General features: G+C 41.3%; 5 protein-coding genes across 5 annotated transcripts; 3 read left to right on the forward strand and 2 right to left on the reverse strand.

Moving 5' to 3' along the window:
• Positions 1–575: 575 nt before the first annotated feature.
• Positions 576–7,251, forward strand: I206_102587 (uncharacterized protein; the record flags this gene model as incomplete). Its single annotated transcript, XM_019154697.1, has 10 exons — positions 576–1,436; positions 1,495–1,855; positions 1,925–2,271; positions 2,342–2,723; positions 2,784–4,511; positions 4,584–4,915; positions 5,000–5,468; positions 5,551–5,679; positions 5,741–6,269; positions 6,354–7,251. The coding sequence occupies 10 exons, from the start codon at positions 576–578 to the stop codon at positions 7,249–7,251; spliced, it is 6,036 nt and encodes a 2,011-aa protein (XP_019012100.1).
• A 355-nt stretch (positions 7,252–7,606) lies between these two features.
• Positions 7,607–8,428, reverse strand: I206_102588 (uncharacterized protein; the record flags this gene model as incomplete). Its single annotated transcript, XM_019154698.1, has 3 exons — positions 7,607–7,964; positions 8,044–8,291; positions 8,363–8,428. 3 exons carry the CDS (start codon positions 8,426–8,428, stop codon positions 7,607–7,609), a joined length of 672 nt encoding a protein of 223 aa, XP_019012101.1.
• Positions 8,429–11,573: 3,145 nt separating this feature from the next.
• Positions 11,574–12,377, forward strand: I206_102589 (uncharacterized protein; the record flags this gene model as incomplete). The annotated part of the gene is made up of 5 exons (XM_019154700.2): positions 11,574–11,612; positions 11,671–11,751; positions 11,812–11,906; positions 11,968–12,162; positions 12,221–12,377. 5 exons carry the CDS (start codon positions 11,574–11,576, stop codon positions 12,375–12,377), a joined length of 567 nt encoding a protein of 188 aa, XP_019012103.2.
• Positions 12,378–13,507: 1,130 nt separating this feature from the next.
• On the reverse strand, positions 13,508–15,206 carry I206_102590 (uncharacterized protein; the record flags this gene model as incomplete). The annotated part of the gene is made up of 5 exons (XM_019154701.1): positions 13,508–14,488; positions 14,568–14,682; positions 14,756–14,829; positions 14,889–15,053; positions 15,171–15,206. The coding sequence occupies 5 exons, from the start codon at positions 15,204–15,206 to the stop codon at positions 13,508–13,510; spliced, it is 1,371 nt and encodes a 456-aa protein (XP_019012104.1).
• A 902-nt stretch (positions 15,207–16,108) lies between these two features.
• On the forward strand, positions 16,109–18,914 carry I206_102591 (uncharacterized protein; the record flags this gene model as incomplete). The annotated part of the gene is made up of 9 exons (XM_070202591.1): positions 16,109–16,111; positions 16,177–16,269; positions 16,333–16,435; positions 16,493–16,631; positions 16,691–16,777; positions 16,847–17,116; positions 17,173–17,693; positions 17,760–18,179; positions 18,250–18,914. The coding sequence occupies 9 exons, from the start codon at positions 16,109–16,111 to the stop codon at positions 18,912–18,914; spliced, it is 2,301 nt and encodes a 766-aa protein (XP_070058692.1).
• Between the last annotated feature and the right edge of the window lie 87 nt (positions 18,915–19,001).

A 19,001-nucleotide genomic window follows, 5' to 3' on the forward strand; every position in this document is an offset into this window, starting at 1 on the left:
GACGGATGTGATTCTGGTATACGACTTGAGATTGACTCGGTTCACGTTCAGACTAATATTTCAATTTGGACGTACTCTCATGTAGTTTTAAGATTATAGGGTGAGTGATTCGCTAGTTCGGCGTCCTTACTCTTTTTGAAATCGCGGGGATCGCCGACCTTGGCCCTATGCCGATTAATGATTGTAATTTAATTGATTCCGCCTGTATACCTGGTACGCGCTCATGTTCGGGAATACTTCTCATACCAAAAATCAATATGGCAGCTTCTCATAGGAGAGACTCGCCTAAGTCGTACACGCCATTCAAGTCGGTACAACACCCTTGACTCTAAAATCTCAGCTTCTAATCATATGGTGTCCGAGAAACAGAACCGCCAAAGGCTTCATAATTCGATAATTCGATCATATAACTAAAGTTCGGCAAGGAACAGGTCGTCTGACGCAACAATCACGAAAGGAGTACGATCACCTTCTTTTCGAGATCTGCCTGGATGTATCTGGACTAGCTTGACTAGAGATCAATGCTTTCGTCATGCCTGGCAAGTCCAACTCTATTGTATTCATCTTTATACATGATGTTTCAGTCGTTGTCGTTGGCTGACTTTACCAATATAGGCAGAGCGTCATCTCCCCGACCAGTAAACATCCGAGCTCGATCTTCTACAATAGTTGGTACGGGATCAGTTCCAGCAGGAAGTACTCAACCTGGACCACCATCGATAGATATCTCAGCATCATCATTCCGGATCACTACTAACCCTTTTCCTGGACCTAGTGCAGCAAGTCAAGCTTTAGCCGATCAGTTGGGAACGAGTGGGAGTAGTAGCTCTGCTAAACGGTCCAAGTACGTAGCTGGTGGTGTCTCTAATGGAAATGGAACTGGACATAATAGGATAGCATCATGGCCCAGTCCACCACAACCTGTCATTACGCATATGCCTTCAGCACCAGCTGTACCTACAAGAGCAAATATAGAAGGAGGAGTTCTAGATTTATCCTTGGTCGATAAGGATAGTGTAGCTTTGCTGTTGTACACTTACAAACCTCCTACAAATACATTGAATGGTCCGAATTATCCTTCGCCTCTCCCATCAACGTCCAATGTCACCAACGGTCCATCATCGCAAGTGCTTCTCAATTATGCTGCTCTCGCTTGGGAGGCCAAACCGGGCGATTACCTCGAGATCCGTCAAATACACCGAAGACAACCTGAGCAGCCTTCAAGGATCTTGGGGCCAGAGGGCGAGGCCTACAGGAAGAAGAAAGATTCAGGTAGCACAGCTTTAAATGGTGTCAAGCTTGGAAAAGGCAGAGATGGATACGTATTTAGGCTAGGAGATGACGTACCTACCGCAAGTGCACATCAGATACAGGTTCCGGACTCAGTGGCAACTGCTTTTGGCTTCCAGCAGCGTTTAGAGGTGGAAGTGAGAAGAGTGAGATCGAACTTCGTTGTCTCCATCTTGCTATGTAGCTTACATTGTCTTTCTATAGATAACGGAAAAAGACTCCGCACACACAGATTATGTTGAATTTTATTTCTCGCAATACCTGGGAAGGGCTGATATGTGGAGATTGGGTATGTCACTGGAAGGGATGACTTTACATGTGGGAGAAAAAGTCTCTTTAGCTGGAGGAGCTGTCCGAGCAGAAGTCAATTTCATCATACGTAGTGAGAAAGACCCTAAGACCGGTAAAATGAGGGACAAAAGGTATTCAAGTGGAATAGCTACCGCCAAAACGAAGACCATTTTCAGGAGTAAGAGTGCCCAAGTGTATTTATTCATACAACTATGTGAGGAGACGTGGGAATTTGATGAGGATGGTGAAAGGTACATTGAGAAGGTGGTACACGGTCAGTCCCGCTTAGAGACTACCAAATCGCTAAACTTATCTGATGACTAACAAATACATGCCAATCTAGGATATCTACCTGACCTCTTCGCGAGATGGGCGGAGAAAGGCACATCACATGTGGTCACCATCATATTCTTCGCTAGGATATACTATGATGAGGAAGATGTAGAATACCTGAGGAAACATGATATGGCTGGTTCACTGACCAAGGACTACGCTGGCAGAGCATGTAAAGATTTCTTCAAGGTTGCTGTAGATCTGGAAAGGCGGAATGATTGGACACAAGCACTACCGGAGATCAAAAGGCAATTAGAAGGCACTGAAAGGGAACTGATGCTGGATTATCATTTCCAGTTGATGAAGGGCGCTCATCAGGATGGCGATGAGGTCAAGATCGTGGGAAGATGGAGTTTCGTGAGCTCCTAGTCCCCTCCATCCCGGTGATCATCAACGACTGATTACACTGTAATATGACAATGTATAGGCATATGAAGGCAACGCCTTGGAAGCTATAAATCTCGCCTTAAATCCATTCGATGAACATCATGTAGATCGAGACTTGTCTCGTACTGGACTGTCAATAACAATCATAACCCCTGGAACCGGTCATTTCGCCGTCGATAAAAACCTTCTTCGACTGACAACTGAAAGGATGGTCGACCACGGTATGAGTGTGGATTTTGTTTGTCTGACCAAGATGCCACTTCACAGTGTACCGTTATTCAGCTACGTTTCGCATCGACCAAGAGGACCAGGTGCCGAGGATAACCCTTCGAACGCTCGACAGAAGGCTATCACACCGGACTTACTGTACTTCGATGCTCATATGTCGCATATAAAGGACACGGAGTTAGCGGATTGCTATTGTAAGTTTTTGAACTAGCTCCGCGATCTTTCCGTCGTGCATCTGTTAATATACGTTGCAGCGCTGCCATCCTGGGTTAGCGCGTCCTTTTACGCTGTCACGCATGACAAGCCTTTTCGACCCGATCGATTCATCCCTCGGTGCAAGATGTATGAGATCCAGATGCTTGGTATACTGGATCACAACCTTACGACAGTCATTGTACCCTATATCGATATAGATGATATGCCAATGCCCCGTCGACCTTTGACAATGGAAGATCGGAAAACAATAAGGGATGATTTTGATCAATCTATATTCGGCGAGATTAGCCAACCTCCACATGTTATGAGTAAGATGAATTCCCCTCAACTCGGATCCACTCCAGCAAGTTTCCCAGCGAGCTACCAATCCGCAAGGTTGCTCGCCGAAAAAGATAGACATGAAAAGGAACGATCTAATTCTATGGCTTCTACGACTCGACCAAAATCTATAGGCGGCTTGGGTGGAGGCTCGAAATTATCGCCAATAAAAGCTATGATCGAATTGGAAGACTCGCATCCGCTGGGTAGAAAACGGACCGAGTTCAGAAGTGCTTCACCCGCACCGTCGACTTTAAGCTTAGGGAGAGGATTACGGTCAGACTCTTTGTCAAGACCGAATACAACCGTAGCTCCACCTACTCCAAACGTTCACACATCATCACCTTTACTCATTGCCAGTCGAAATTCGTCGCCAATAGCGACTACGAGATCCGCATCACCTTTACCTCCGCCTATGAACGATACGTCGACCGAAGTCCGAAGCAGATCACCTTTACCACTCAATCGAGATGCATCACCTTCCCGAGAATCGCTAAAATCTACTTCTCAAGTCGACTCTGGCGCTTCTACTCCTAGACTCACCCCAGCAAAGAAGCTCAATACCAAGAGTAGCAAGAGTTCATTTGCCAGTCGGCTTGGGGCGACTTGGCTGTTCGGCGGACTGACTTCCGCTCGTTCGCAACCAAGTTACGCAACGCCCGCCATAGAAACCATAACACGGACAGATGTATCTTCCGCGACAGGTAATAGGCCACAATCACCCGCACCGCCCTCAGTATTATCCACTACCAGATCAGCAAGCTCATCGTCGAAACCATCAAACCCTAGATCGAGATCGGGCACCCGTAAAGGCAGTGTCCCGCCGAAACCCAAAATGCCTAATCCCGACACCATGATCACACCCAGTACACCTTCTCCATCTAAAGACAAACCTCAAAATCCCAATCTACCTACTCCGATCACCCAACCTGTACCTATCTCAGGAACGACTTCGCGGTTGCGTAGATCCCATACTGTAGAAGAGGACCCCATCTCACGTTCTTTGAGAAATTCAAGAGGTATACCAGGAGTATCTGGTCAATCTGGAGGCGCAGGTGGTATCAGTAAATCTTTCGAAGATTCTTCATGGCGAAATAGAAATAATGCCCTTGTTCAATCTTCGAGGCATTTCACTGTCAATCCATGTAAACCTTCTGCTGAAACTATTGATCGAGTCAGGGATGCAGGAGGTAGAAGGTGGAGATTTGTTCTACCTAAACAAGCTCAGCAACATATAGTTCAATGGCCTTCCCTGTTGGCTCCAGCTTGTTTGCCCCTGACAACGGACTTCCTACCTACCCAAAAACAAAGTGATGAATTGTATAATACAGGAACGTATACTGTACAATGTTATCTGGAAGATGGAGCTTTCTTGATTAGAAGTGATTCGGCTCAGGAGAATTTACCGTTGGCCATGATGAGAGAGATGGTATCTCAAAGATTGTCTCGTGAGTCAATGTCCACGTCGGCACTCTGTTATATTTTGGTTTGGATCGCTAATGATCGCACATGGATCTTAGAGAATTTCCAAGTTATAGTCTTACCCCATGATCTCAATGAACCCGGTGTAGTACGACCGATGCCGATTCATCTTGAGAAAGATTCAGATATAGGTGTGGAATTGGTTTCGGGTGGTGCATCGGAAGTACTCAAAAATGGTAGAGGTGCAATATGGATGTCCTGGGCAAATCATATACACCGGTTACTGTTCCATCCTACTCGCCAAGAGATTATCGTTCATTGGATGACCAGAAAAGTCTCTCATTCGACAGACCCGGTCAAATATAGGTGCTTGGTCTGGCCAGTAGGTATGAAAGGCTATCAGCCAGCTGAAGCGGTCTTCAATTATCCTGTGAGTTGTGTTTCGCGCTTGCCAGCTAGATTTCTTGATGCCAACTCAGAACACTGACTGATATCTCATTGATGGCGTCGTTAGGATGTGAACACCAAGATAAACTATAATCATCTTGACCACCTGATAAATGGAGAACGAAGAACGCTTGACCCATTACGATATTGGCGTACCAGATTCATCTTGATCCCTTCGGGCAAAGAAGTTATTTCTTTCCCCGGTCTTATCCCACAAAACGAACATTTAAATCAGACCGACTTATTATGGCTGGGCGCTCAGAAAGTAATTGAAACACTGAATAGATACCTGTTGAAATCGCAAAATGGTACACCTCAATCGCCGCTGCGGATCGTCACCACTACTTTCGACCCTTCGACCTGTGTATTGGATGAGGAGTTGATGATGGATCTAGAAAGGCAGATCAGCAATAAAGAAAAGCCTACCAACACTGGCTCAGAAGATAAACGACTGGAAGGTATGACATTGGCGAATGTAGCTGAATTGATGTGTCAGCCTGGAAATGGCTTGATCATCCGGACAAGATGGTGGGAAGGTGAGATATTTCATCTTGCTTGCCGTTGGATGCATGATCGTAGGTAAGACTGACAAACTGACTGACTGGATTTCCGGCTTAGCTCGACAACATGTTCAGTCATTCACTGGTGCGCAATTCTGTGAATGGTTGCAAAATTCGTTCGAAGACGTCACAAGCCGAGAGAAAGCTGCTGAATGGGCTGAATCATTGCTTGAGAAGGGCCTTATAGGTAAGCAAGCCCACGTTAAGGGTACACATGATGAGCTCCAGACTGAGAATTTTGTTTTCAGAACACGTCACCAACTCCCATGGGTTCCTAGATTACTGGCATCTTTACTACAGACTTCGTGAACCGTATAACTCAATGTCAAAATCATCCTCAAAGAATAAGTCATGGTTCGGCACCACAACCTCAAGAGTAACCTCGGCTTCGGCTACTATAACCAAAGACTTGTCTAAAGATGAAGGTTCCGATCAGACTAACGGAACTTCTGCAGCCATCAATGGTGGTACGATGACCGCTTCATCTTCCACGAACACCGTCTTATCAAATACGTCAAACGGTACTACTTTACCTAATCCAGCAGTTGTACAAGCTTCTTTACCATCGACTACTCCTCCAGGCGCAAGAGCCTTATTGGCTAAAATGTACGAGGGACCTAAATTAAATTCGCCAACTATCACTGCGACAGGTAGAGTTCGAAAGAGAAAAGTCAAAATGTCTCAAACTCGAGTATTGGATCTGGATCCGAATAAAAAGAGTGATAGAGCTGAAGTGGCAATCTTGCATGCTGATGTAGTACACAACGCTAGAAACGCGTGAGTTTTTGTCACCATTCGTTGGAAGCAGGTGCAGATTTGTATTCTAAGGAGAGCGTAATACTGATACTTGATACTGAACAGATTCCATTTTGAATTAAACTGGCTGGGAGTGACAGCTGCTTTATTGGAAGAACTTCGACAAAAGCTTTCAGCACAAGCAGAACGATATGGACTCCGATTTGTCGAAACTCCTGTTGAACAATTAATCGATATGCCATTAAAATGCGCTTATCGAACTGCAATTCCAATTACTCTTTCAGTTGCTCCGCCAATAATACCTGATTTACATGAAAGATTACTTGCAATAGGTCATGGTACAGGACAAGTTGAAAATTATTTTGAATATTGTATCTTAACTAAAAAATTTGGGTTTGTACTTGATGTTGAAGCTTCAAATAGATATCCTGAAAATATTGAAGTTGAATATAGTTATAGAAAAACAAAATTTGATTATTCACAATTTGTACATAAATCTGGATTAGCACTTATACAATGTTTAACAAATTCAAAAGGTTTTTTATGGTCTGATAATAGATTAATTATATCTTCTAATAATTCTTCAATTTCTTCTAGAAGAACAGTACCTAATAATGGTAATAACAATAATAATGGTAATTTAGATTATGGAAATGGAAATGGAAATGGAAATGGATTTTTAAATAAATTAGAAGAAGTTAAATCATTGAGAAAAGAATTAGAAGAATTTGTAGGTAATTCAAATAAGTTAATTGAATTTTATCAAGAAATGATTCCACCTTTACCTGATAATGATATTGAAGATAAAATTGAAATTGAAATTCCTAAATCGATAAATATTGATAAATCTTTAGTAGAATATCAAGATGAAGAAGTTTTAATTTCACCTTCTTTAAATATTAATGGAAATTTTCTTAAGGATAAAGAAAATAAAATGAATAGATCAAGAAGTAATACAAAGACGACAGAGAAAGAAATTAAAGAAGCTTTAAAAGAATTGTGATGATTTATTGAAGTTGGAGGTTTGGTTTATCTCGTTCATTATAGATGAATGTTTGACTTAGCTGTTGTATATTGTTATTGTAATCAATTCATCGGATATTTTATACAAGATGCATCATAGAGATGAGCCTTTTATATTCTAGATCAATATGATTGGCATAAATCATATTTCAGTTATCTTGTAAGAGACTACATGCCCCATCGACCATTAGAATGCTCCCTTGCTCAATCTCATGATCTCTTGTTGCTATAATTGCTCCTTGAAATCATCATTCTTACGAAATCGTTGATACCTTCCACGACCATCAATAGTTTACAATCTGATCATTAGGTAAATCATCTGTACCAGCATATATTCATCGACTATCGACCGACTTGGATCTACTCAAACTTCTACCTCTACTTATACTTCTTGATCGGCTTCTACTTTTTGATAATGATCTAGACAAACTAGGAGTACTCTTCCTTGGTTTCCTAGGTTCATCTTCATCTGATGAATATCTCTTTCGACGAGGTGGCGGAGAAGCTGAACGACGAGAATCTACGGAATCTGAGTGAGAATCTGAAGATGTTATAGAGGGTGATCTCCTTTTTCTACGTTTAGAAGGAGGAGGAGAGCGAGAGTCGGATCTTGTTGATGATGAGCAAGAAGAATCGGAGTCGGATGATGATGATATAGATGAAGAAGAATCAGAATCGCTTGAATAGGATGAACTGGATTCAAAAACAAAAATACGCAATTCAGCTTTCAATAAGAAGTAAAAAATCTCTCATGTGTTGAAAAATAACTTACCTTCTTTTCTTCTTATCTTTACCTCCTCTTTTTTTCAGCTCTTCTTTCATTCTTTCATCTTCTTTCGCTTTAAGTATTTTATCTGCTAATCCAATTTTACTTGATGATTTAAATTCTTCAGGTACTTCTATTGAAGGTTTTTCTCTACCTATTTTACCTGATGATAATTGTTGTGTACGAGAAGGTCTAGCAACATATGGTCGAGAATTCGTACATTGATATGTATGATGACCTAATTTCAAGCATTTCTGGTAATAAAGTTAAAAAGGGTGAAATATCAATATTACTATTTCAATAGTTGACAACAAGTAATACTCACTTGACATCTTGTATTGGGTCCTGCTCGATCCGAGTTATTCAATTGTCTAGGTCCTGATCTCCACATCTTGATACTGTGATCTCATGAATGACTGTGATTGCAAAATCAAAAAGAGATGGGAGGAATGGGAAGGGTATATCATAACAGGCATGTCGATATATCGCAGGATTCGAAGCTAGGGGGAAACAAGCTTTACGTAATATAGATTGTCGCGTTAAATTGTACTCACAAGATGATCAATTTGTTGATCTTGTGTCTTCTGTTTTGCAAATGTACATTGATGACTCAGTCTATTCAACTGATAAGATGAAATATGCAGTTGAACATACAACCTGATGTCATATCTTGCATTGGTTGAGTACTCATTAGTGGTGACAAAGATCAGATCGGTCTGACAGTATTCTACGCGACCAATTTGACTTATCATCCCTCAAGCTCTTCTTCTTTACTCACTACTCATACTCCAAACTTCCCAATCGCGGTAGCCATTATCGATGCCTTCTTGTGTCCCTATATGTTTCCCTACAATTCGTCATAATAACAGACTTACGGCTTCGGGCAGACCTAAGGTCAAAGTAGTCATGATGACCGCCATAGGCTCAGCCCACGCCGCCTGGTCAATTGCTCTTCTCTCTTCCGTTATTATACGAGCAGCTCAAAGCAACAAGTTGAAGCTAGGTTCGCGATAGGGTCTGCGTTCTTCCAAGCATCCAGTGTCGGGAGAATCACCTCCCGGATGAGTCTGAACATCCTGTCAGCCCAAACTGAGGCTTGCAATAAGCCGCACGAGCAAGTCAGTACGGTCAGATTGTGACTATCGGTCGAAAACACTTAGAGCGGGATCGTTTGAACCTATAGTGGCTGCGATCGAACGCTGATGTTGTCACAGCTGTCGCGGACTGCGCTCCTGAATGTAAGGTATACAATAGAAGCTACAGTGCCATAACTTGCGCTGACTGATTTCCAATCAGACTTGTATGAAGCTCAACCTCATCAGCGTGAGTATATGCATCTAGTGGGCTTCTACTCTGTTGAGCGATCCTATCACTCAACAGAGTTTATATGCACAGCACGGTGCATAATTTTATATCTTCATTGGCTTAGGTCACAGCATATGTCACCATGTAGCCTGCTTTTTTGGGCAAGGAGTATAAAGAGCAAACGCTCTCCGCCGTGAGTAGCAGTTCCAACGAACGCCCCGGTCTCAACGGCTGTCCGATGTTGACATCGATGTTCAGAATATACCTGCCCTTCAGATTGGACCTCGGATACTTGCACACAATGAGAACATGTTAAGATTGCCTTTATGCGACTTGGAGAACTCTTTGGACAGAGCCTTGGAAGAAACAGGAAACAATAGCGTCATCTATATTAGGTGAGTTATTCTTCTCACAATGATACATGGGAAGAAAACCCAATCGAGCTAAGATATCGATTATCATCGGTAGCTTAGGAATTCATTTATGATACAAGGCCGTAGTGGAAAACCATATCATCTATCAGGGCTATCACCGATTTATCACCGTCAAGCAGAGTCGGACGAAGTTTGATCACAAGACGAACAAAACCAAGTTAAGCCAAGACAAAACCTCATTTTGCAATTACCGGTCAAATCCGCTAGTCTCAATTCCATTCACTTATCAGCTGACCTTTGTTGAATAATTTGTATAGCAGATCCGGAGTTTGCATGGATGGAAACCAGTCAGTAGTCGGTACTACGCTTATGAAGTATGAGGTCAAGCAACTTTGGGGAAGCTCATTGACTATCCATGCGGCAGTAAATAAAATAGTGCATGAAATGAAGATATACAATCACGAGATTCGATTTTGAACTGCCACCGAAGTACATGTACAAGTTTGAATTTTTTAAGCTTTATACTAAATTGGGTAAAAAATAGATGAAGAAACGTTCAAAAGTAAGCTAAGTTGCATAGAACATCCTGGTAACTTCGCGTTTGCCTTTCACCGCTTACTGCGTTTCTATTCACATTTAAATCGTTACCAAGGCGAATGGATCTCTTAGCGCGATCGACAAAATGCCTTGATAGCATAAAATGAGTGATTTCCAAGGGGGATTAGGCATTCATCTTATTTAATCGTGATTTCTTTGAAATTGATTAGATCTCTTTTGTGTTCTTCCTTACAAGAGTGTTCCTGAACCCTGTAATGAGATGCTGCGCAAATTGTAATTGGAGTAAAAAGTGATATATGAGATACCTATTTAAAGGATATAACGTCACTTTCGTCACCACCGTTGTATTCATTATATTCATTATTCACTTTACAACTATCTGTGAACCAATTCCTTTTATCAACTCAAACATACAAACACACAACGCACTGACCTCTTACCAATTCTCATTTGCCCCTATATATCCATAGATACCTACTCTACAACCCAATAAATAACTATCAATAGATCACTGACAAGCACAGTATCCCAATCCATTTGTCGATTTGCGACTAGTCCCCCTTCTTCCACTCTCCCATCTTACCCTCATTCACTCAATTATCCCGCCGGATAAGCAACGACGACATTCGATCCAAAGGAGTGTTCGATCGATTTTCACATACGCATACTTCTACAACGTTCTATCAACGAAGACTCTGCAGTCGGAACAATACAACTATCATTGGGTTAGCGATAAAATAGGTAGCACGTTGGTTTGATAATATATCTAGAAAGTCATATTTAATCAGTAGACAGAGTGATAATTTCTGCACAGAGACCTTAAGAGAAAGTATTCTGAGCAACATGAATCCTCATAAGATGGTGAGTCTTCCAATCACCTCCTCTCGCTCCAGTTTGCCGCTTGGATGGAAATATGAGACTGTGGAAAAAGAGATAAAAGTCGCAGAAGATTGCTTTCTTCCACTGTATATAATCGAAACAAGGCAAGAAGGACATTTTATGAGATTGGAAGATCAATTTACTTATATCCCGCTCCACATATACTTGCTTGACGTATATCCTTTGTTCTTTTTCGAGTTTATTGGATTGTAATTGTCATAAATCGTCATGTTTGATCTTCAAGGGGGAAGTAGAGAATTGAAGGATTGTGCGAGGAAGAACGAGGAGATACTGTATAAACCCTCATCACTGATATCCCCATCTACCCAATTCCCTGTTCCCTGTTATTTTCCTATCTTCTAGTCCTCTCTCTGATCCACTACAAACGCGTTTTGGCTTGTGACGCTGACTTTATCTGCTATGACCCTTATCTTGTCTCAGAACAAGGTCGACATCTCGGTAAGCTTCTTAATCCGTTCTCTCGTCAACCATGTCGAGCTAACCTATTTTATCGCAGTCTATGAGCGAGCAAGAACAGAAGGCTTTCAAGATGTACGGTAAAGTACCAGGAAAAAACCTTTTCACGAAAATGCAAAAGGTGAGCATGCTATTCCTCTTGTCAGGGCAACCTCGCTGATGCTCCGTTTGAACGCGATAGGAGCGAAAGTATTTCGACTCGGGAGATTACATGATGTCGAAAGCTGGTGTACCCACCGCTCAAGCACCTGGTACAGCTCATCCTACACCTGAAGCGTGAGTATATATATTAGACCGTGAGATTGTGAATGCTAACGCTGATGCCCGCTTGTTGTAGTGTCCCACACGCATCACCTCCTACAGGTCAGCCTCAAGGTATACTCTCCTCATCACCTACGGGAAACTCGCATGAACCCCACTCACCAACCTCAGAGAAACCCCACACACCAGGTGTAGGTGTGGGAATTAGTCCTGCTGCTACGAGTGAAGCTATTGAGATGCCTGGTCACCATCAACGAAGGGGCAGTGAGAGGTACGCTACTTCTGCATGAAGGGTCAATTCGAAGCTGATGATAAAGGTTGCTATGTAGCGGTAACCACCCAAGAATTTCACCTCCTGGGACTATCCGAGAGAATTCTAACACTTCTTCGTACCCTATTCACCATCCGAACCCCGGAGGTTACGGTTCCTCTCCTGTCAAAGCTAGTAGTTTGGCCAAAAGGTTAGATGAGGAGGCCGAATTATAGGTCAGGCAAGGGCTTGGTGAGGGCGAAAAGAATTCATTGGCGATCCTCGATCGCGTCGAGAAATGACTACACACCGAGAAGAATGATCAGAAGTGAGGGAGGCAAACGGCTTTACTCAGGTGAAACGATGTATATAACCGACAATCAAACAATTCTACTCGACTGCACCATCTACTAAACAATTCTCAATCCGCGTCAAGCTTTATTCGCCAATCACACCGAAATTCCGGAAAAAGATTATCACATCGCAAATTTCATTCACCGATAAATCCTTTTTCCGATTCCTTAACCATTGTCCTAGTCTCAACATCCCGATGTACGATTTTATCGAAGAAGAATGAATTCAGCCTAGAAAAGATCGATAGGCCAGAGGAGATGAGAACGAAATTATGTATGAATATAGCATCTTAGAAGGTTCGATTTTCCTTTTTTGATTTTTTGGGCTTTACAGAAAGGCCACCCAATCCAGAACAAAGAAAAATAAAAGCTATACACTCATTCGGCCTTCTTCCATCAGTCCAACTCATTTCCCCTTTTCTCCATTTTCCCACTTCACGAACAACTATATGCGCACGTTCCGTAAATCTCGGTTGTCCTTTCACTTTTTCACTTACAGTCTCGATTTCTTCTCTTTCAAGCCTGATGTATGTTATTGGATCAAATATGAATGTAACTCTAGCGCAATATATGAATAGCATGCAGAAACGAGAAAACATGTACCTGTAATCCGTCTGAGTGCGCTCGTGTCAGTCTGTACAAGTAAACTAGACATATTGTCTCGTTCAACAAGCAGGCCGAATCGTGTCCGTGAGACACAATGAAGTGCACAACGCTGATGCTCATCATGCTCATCTTGAATTTCATGTTTTATACATACAAGATGTTATACTTGATTGGCAAGACGATATCTATTATCTATATCCACACTACCATATACTATAAATCTAGATCTATGTGATGATATTTTCTTTACTCGATACGACAATGAGAATTTCTATCTGCTCTAATCTTCATCGTTGATCTCGATTTTCTTGTCTCGGGGTATATACAATGTGTTTTTAGCTTCTTCCACTTACAATCCTCTGTACTAGTCGACCATCCTAATGCTGTGAGCGTGGAGGAAGAAAGATTTACCACCAATCACCTTGATCTCTCATAGCGTTGGCTACTTTAATGAAACCGGCGATGTTTGCACCAGCTACCAATGAAGGGAGGATAGAACCTTCTGAGAATTCCTTTCCAGTATCCCAACAAGTTTTGTAACAAGTAACCATAATTTCTTTTAGTTTAGCATCAACTTCTTCAGAAGTCCATTTAAGCCTTTGAGAATTTTGAGCCATTTCTAAACCTGATACAGCAACACCACCTGCATTTGCAGCTTTACCTGGTGCGTAAAAGATTAAACCTTCAGTATTTGCTTTTGATTTAACAGATTTTCTTGATTCTTCAAAGATTTCAATTGCTTCAAGTGTACAACCCATATTTGAACCTTCAGCAACATATCTTACACCAGCTTTAAGTAAAGCTTTAGCTTCTTCACCATTTAATTCATTTTGAGAAGCAGAAGGTAAAGCAACATCTGCTTTTTCAACTAAAGTCCAAGGTCTTTCACCTAAATACCATTTAAATCTTGATTCAACACCTGATTGTTCAACAAAAGAAGTTAAAGATTTTCTTGCTAATTTAATTTCAGCAATTGTTGAAATATCTTTTGAAGTAAATCCTTCTTCATTTGTAGCGATTAAAGAACCAGTTGAATCAGATAAAGATAAAACTTTTCCACCTAATTCTAATACTTTTAATGCAGCATATTGTGCAACATTTCCTGCACCTGAAATTAAAACTTTTTTACCTTTCCAATCTGTATTATCTAAATCTTTTAACATTTCTGTAACGTAATAAACTAATCCATATCCAGTTGCTTCAGGTCTAATATTTGATCCACCCCAATTAGCACCTTTTCCAGTTAAAATACCTGAAAATTCATTTCTGTATTTTTTGTATGCACCAAACATGAATCCAATTTCTCTTCCACCTGTACCAATATCTCCTGCAGGTACATCAAGATCTGCACCAATATGTCTAGAAAGTTCTTGCATGAATGCGTAACACTTTAAAAGAGGGAAAAAAACGCAATATTAGCTTCTTTTATCCAGAAAAATTGTACTACTAAAAATTAAATCGACTCACGAATCGTCTAATTTCGTGATCTGATTTACCCTTTGGATCGAAATCAGATCCACCTTTACCACCACCCATCATGAGACCGGTAAGAGCATTTTTAAAGATTTGCTCAAAACCGAGGCTAATCATCGGATCAGATGAGACAATCAGCCCATAACCGGAAGGTACTGCTAAGATACTTATGAACTACTTACAATTTGAGGATGGAAAGGTTAACAGTGGGGTGTAATCGAAGACCACCCTTGTAAGGACCGAGAGCAGAGTTGAACTTTTTAATGAAACAGGTTAGTCAGATATAGGAGACAAAGTAAGGATGCGAAGACTCACTTGACATCTGAAACCTCTGTTCACAGCGAGAGTTCCATCATCTCTTTCCCAAGTTACTCTAAATTGGATGACTCTTTCTGGGATTTGAACAACGTCGAGAGCTCTTCTGTATTCTGGGTTCTTGACGAGGAAAGGTTCAAGAGTTTGAGTAATTTCAGCAACAGCCTAAATAAAATCAATTGATGATTATTAGTCACTAATCATTAAAAATTACAATCATGCGCACAGACGTCAAAGGATGTTAGGTATTGATGTCATTTAGCCGAAGTGTGGGAAACTTACTTGTTGGAATTCAGGTTCAACAGGTAAGTTGGACATTTTGTTTATTATTGTACTTTAATTTGATGTTTTATTTAGTTTCTACGTACAAGGGTTTTTGTGGTTTTCTTTGATCTCTGAGAAGAAGAAAAGAAAAGAAAAGAAAAGATGCATACATCAAGAATATATTTGCTCTAAATCATACCTTCTATACGAGTCATAGTAACATCAGTTTTAAAAAAAAGCTGGAATGTCGGAACGTTATACCGAAGATAATTTGAGTTAATATCCAATCAGATATCAGATACTACTGAGATCTTAGGATTCAACCGAATTTTTTCCTTCGACCGAATCAATCCGAAACTGAAATTAACCAGTAGAAATTGATATTCTATGATATACTTGCATGCGATCAGGGTTCAAGTCATTTTCGCGAAGATAAGGTAATTGAATCTGGTTGGTGAGGATTCAACTTACATAAGGAATTCTCACTTCTCCCTTCATATTCCGGCAATAGAGATTGCGGCCGATTTGGGTACGGGCACCTGACACTGCGCCGGTCGAAAACACGTGGGAACCGGCTTAAAAGAAAGAAAACTATATATTTGGTCACAAATCCCATCACGCCAAGGTTTTATCGTCTAGTGGTTAGGACACTTGGTTTTGAACAGCTTCGTTCGAAATCTCCTCCCCTTGAGCCAGACGGTTCCAAGTAACCTGGGTTCGAATCCCAGTAAGACCTTAATTTTTTTCCTTTTTGGGGAATTTTACGGCATCATGGGTCAGTAATGCTAAGTGGAGGTGACCGCTTATTTGTAACGATTTTCTCCACTTTTTTTGGATTTCAATAAAAGTGTCATCTGTGAACTGAGGATTGATCATATATGTATAATTCCATGTATCAAGCGTTTCACAGTACAAGTCAGCAAAGGGAGTAGACTCACAAGGAGAGCAGAATCATTATGGTGAGGACTCTTGATCAAGTAGCTCCCGGATCACTGATCAAGCTAACACTCTCTACCAATCGTAGCCACCTCGAACGAAAGCCCAAAGTTCAGGTCTTGGTAAAGCCTTGATCAATCGAAAGGCTAAAGAAGCCGTAGCTCCTCAAGAATCACAACTTGTAAGTCATTCTATATCCAGGTTAGGCTCACCAGACTGAATTGAGTGTCTTTGCAACCTGTAGTATACACTAGATGAATCAAATCCACTTGCATCAGTCACACATGAAAGGGATTTAGATAATTTCTTAGCTAATGCAGCTTTAGCCGATCATGATTTCACTACTGGTAAGTGTCAATTTATGCTTCAAATATAAATGGTGCTTATGTGATGTCTTTATCCAGAACGATCCAAACTGCGTATAATAAGCGCACCAAATATGCCTGCGCCAGAAACGAATCCGTTCTTACTTACAGCTCAACAAGAAAAGGAAGTGGTTAAAAAGAAGGTGGAGCTAGCGAATGAACTTACAGTACCTAGAAGGTGAGTCTCTACCTGATATTAGCTGTGGTAATAGGTCATGACCTTGAATACCCTTGCAGACCGCCTTGGACAAGAAAGATGACGAGATTGGAGTTGGAAAAGCAAGAAAGAGATTCGTTTGTGGAATGGCGAAGAGACTTGGCTCAGTGAGTCGTTTTTGCCTTCGAGCACACTTAAGGACTCCCAGTTGATATGGCTGTTTCATTGCAATTCAGGTTGGCAGAAAGATCAGAACTTTTGATGACACCTTTCGAGAGAAACATTCAATTATGGCGACAATTATGGCGAGTCTTAGAACGATCTCACCTGATAGTACAAATCGTAGATGCTAGAAATCCATTAGGGTTTAGATGTGCGGATCTTGAAGATTACGTTCAGGAAATAGGGAGTGACGAAAAGGATGAGGAAATAACCGTACCTGGGAAAGGCAAGAGGAAGAGTCTTTTATTGATCAATAAAGCTGATTTGTTGACGTATGATCAAAGGTTGGTCTGATCAATTTTTATGTCTGATGAACTGAGCTGATGATCATTGTGTGTAGGTGTCAATGGGCAGAATACTTTGAAAATAATAATATATCATATGCTTTCTTCTCTGCCGCAAACGCAGCTGCATTGCAAGAACAAGCTGAAAGACAAAGGCAGAGACAGGCTGGGGAATATCCATCTCAAGAAGAGGAGGAGACCAATGGCGAAGACGAGGAAGCAGTTGTGTCTGGTGAAGAAGTCGAACCTCAATCTGAAGATGAAGACGATGTCGACGAAGAAGATGAAGAAGGTGTGGAAGATGATTTAGCTGAGAAGGTGGCGCAAACGAATTTGGATGGTGAATACGAAGAAGGATGGTCAACAGAAGGAGAAGATGAAGATGATGATCAACCCGAAGGCGAAGTGGAAGAAAGACTTGCTGATGGGCAGAAAATGCCACTAAAGGATGTTGCTCGAAAGATAGCAGCAAAATTCGGAAGTCCACCCGAAGGAGAAGAGGAGAGCATCAGAACAAGGGTATTAAGTGTCACAGAACTGGAAGATCTTTTCATGAACTCCGCTCCTAATATAAAAGGTGAGCTGTTTCTGTCCGTCTTCAGAGTGTACGGGTATCCCCTAACAAAAAATGACAAATTTGTAGAATTTGCTACACCACAAAATCCAGAACCTACGAAACTTATGGTCGGTCTCGTTGGATACCCTAATGTCGGTAAATCGTCAACCATCAATGCGTTATTAGGAGCCAAAAAAGTTTCTGTATCAGCTACACCAGGAAAAACGAAACATTTCCAAACCCTTGTGCTGTCAGATACAGTCACTTTATGTGATTGTCCTGGTTTAGTTTTCCCTCAATTCGCAAATACTCAAGCAGATATGGTCGTGGATGGTATTTTACCTATCGATCAGATGCGAGAATATTCAGCTCCTGCAGATCTGATATGTAAGAGGATACCGAGGGATATCCTTGAAGGAACATACGGAATCAGAATCGATGTTAGAGAAGTGGAAGATGGAGGTACAGGCCAAGTTGGATGGGAAGAGTTCTTATCGACTTATGCTAGTGAGTTGGCTTGCTAAGCGAGCTTCAAAAAGTTTAGTAGTATCATCTCTGACATACTTCGCCCTTACAGTCGCACGAGGTATGACGAGGTCATCTTTCGGTATGCCTGATACATCGAGAGCAGCAAGAGTAGTATTTAAAGATTATGTCAATGCGAAACTACTTTATTGTCATCCACCACCCGGGATAGATTCTGATGAATTCATGGAATCTTCGAGACAAATTACACTCGCTCAACTAGAAGAAGCTTACGAGAATGGAAGGAAACGTGCACCTGTATCTCACGTTTCTAAAAATGCTGATACTTATGTAAAACCTGCTGGATCAGGTCTTAGTGTTCCTTCACAAGATGTAGAAGAAGGAGAAGTAGAAGGAGAGTCTTCGAACAAAGGAAGAGAAAGACAATTAACAACGAAACAAATCAAAGCCAATGCAGCTTCAGCACCTATGAGAAGTAATAAAGAAAAAATGACAGCTTTGGATAATGTTTATTTCAACGAAGCAGGATCACAACCACGTTTAGTTGTAAAAGGTCGTAATCTCAAATTAGATGTTCCTGATATAGCTACAGGACAATCTTTTGCTAGATCTCAACAATTCCCACATCAAAGAATGTTAGGTCCAGATGGTATGCCTGTCATTGGAGGTAATCCAAAAGAAGTAGGTGGATCAAACGGGAAAAAACATTTCAAAAGGAAAGAGGGGAAAAAGAGATCTGGTAGAGGGTATGATTAATTCAGTTTCACGAGTCATTTGCATTATAGTGTATCATATAATCTGTTCTATGACATCCAAATACATATACCTTCGTACCGTTTCAAA

Source organism: Kwoniella pini, chromosome 3, assembly GCF_000512605.2.
Source record: "Kwoniella pini CBS 10737 chromosome 3, complete sequence".
Taxonomy (NCBI): domain Eukaryota; kingdom Fungi; phylum Basidiomycota; class Tremellomycetes; order Tremellales; family Cryptococcaceae; genus Kwoniella; species Kwoniella pini.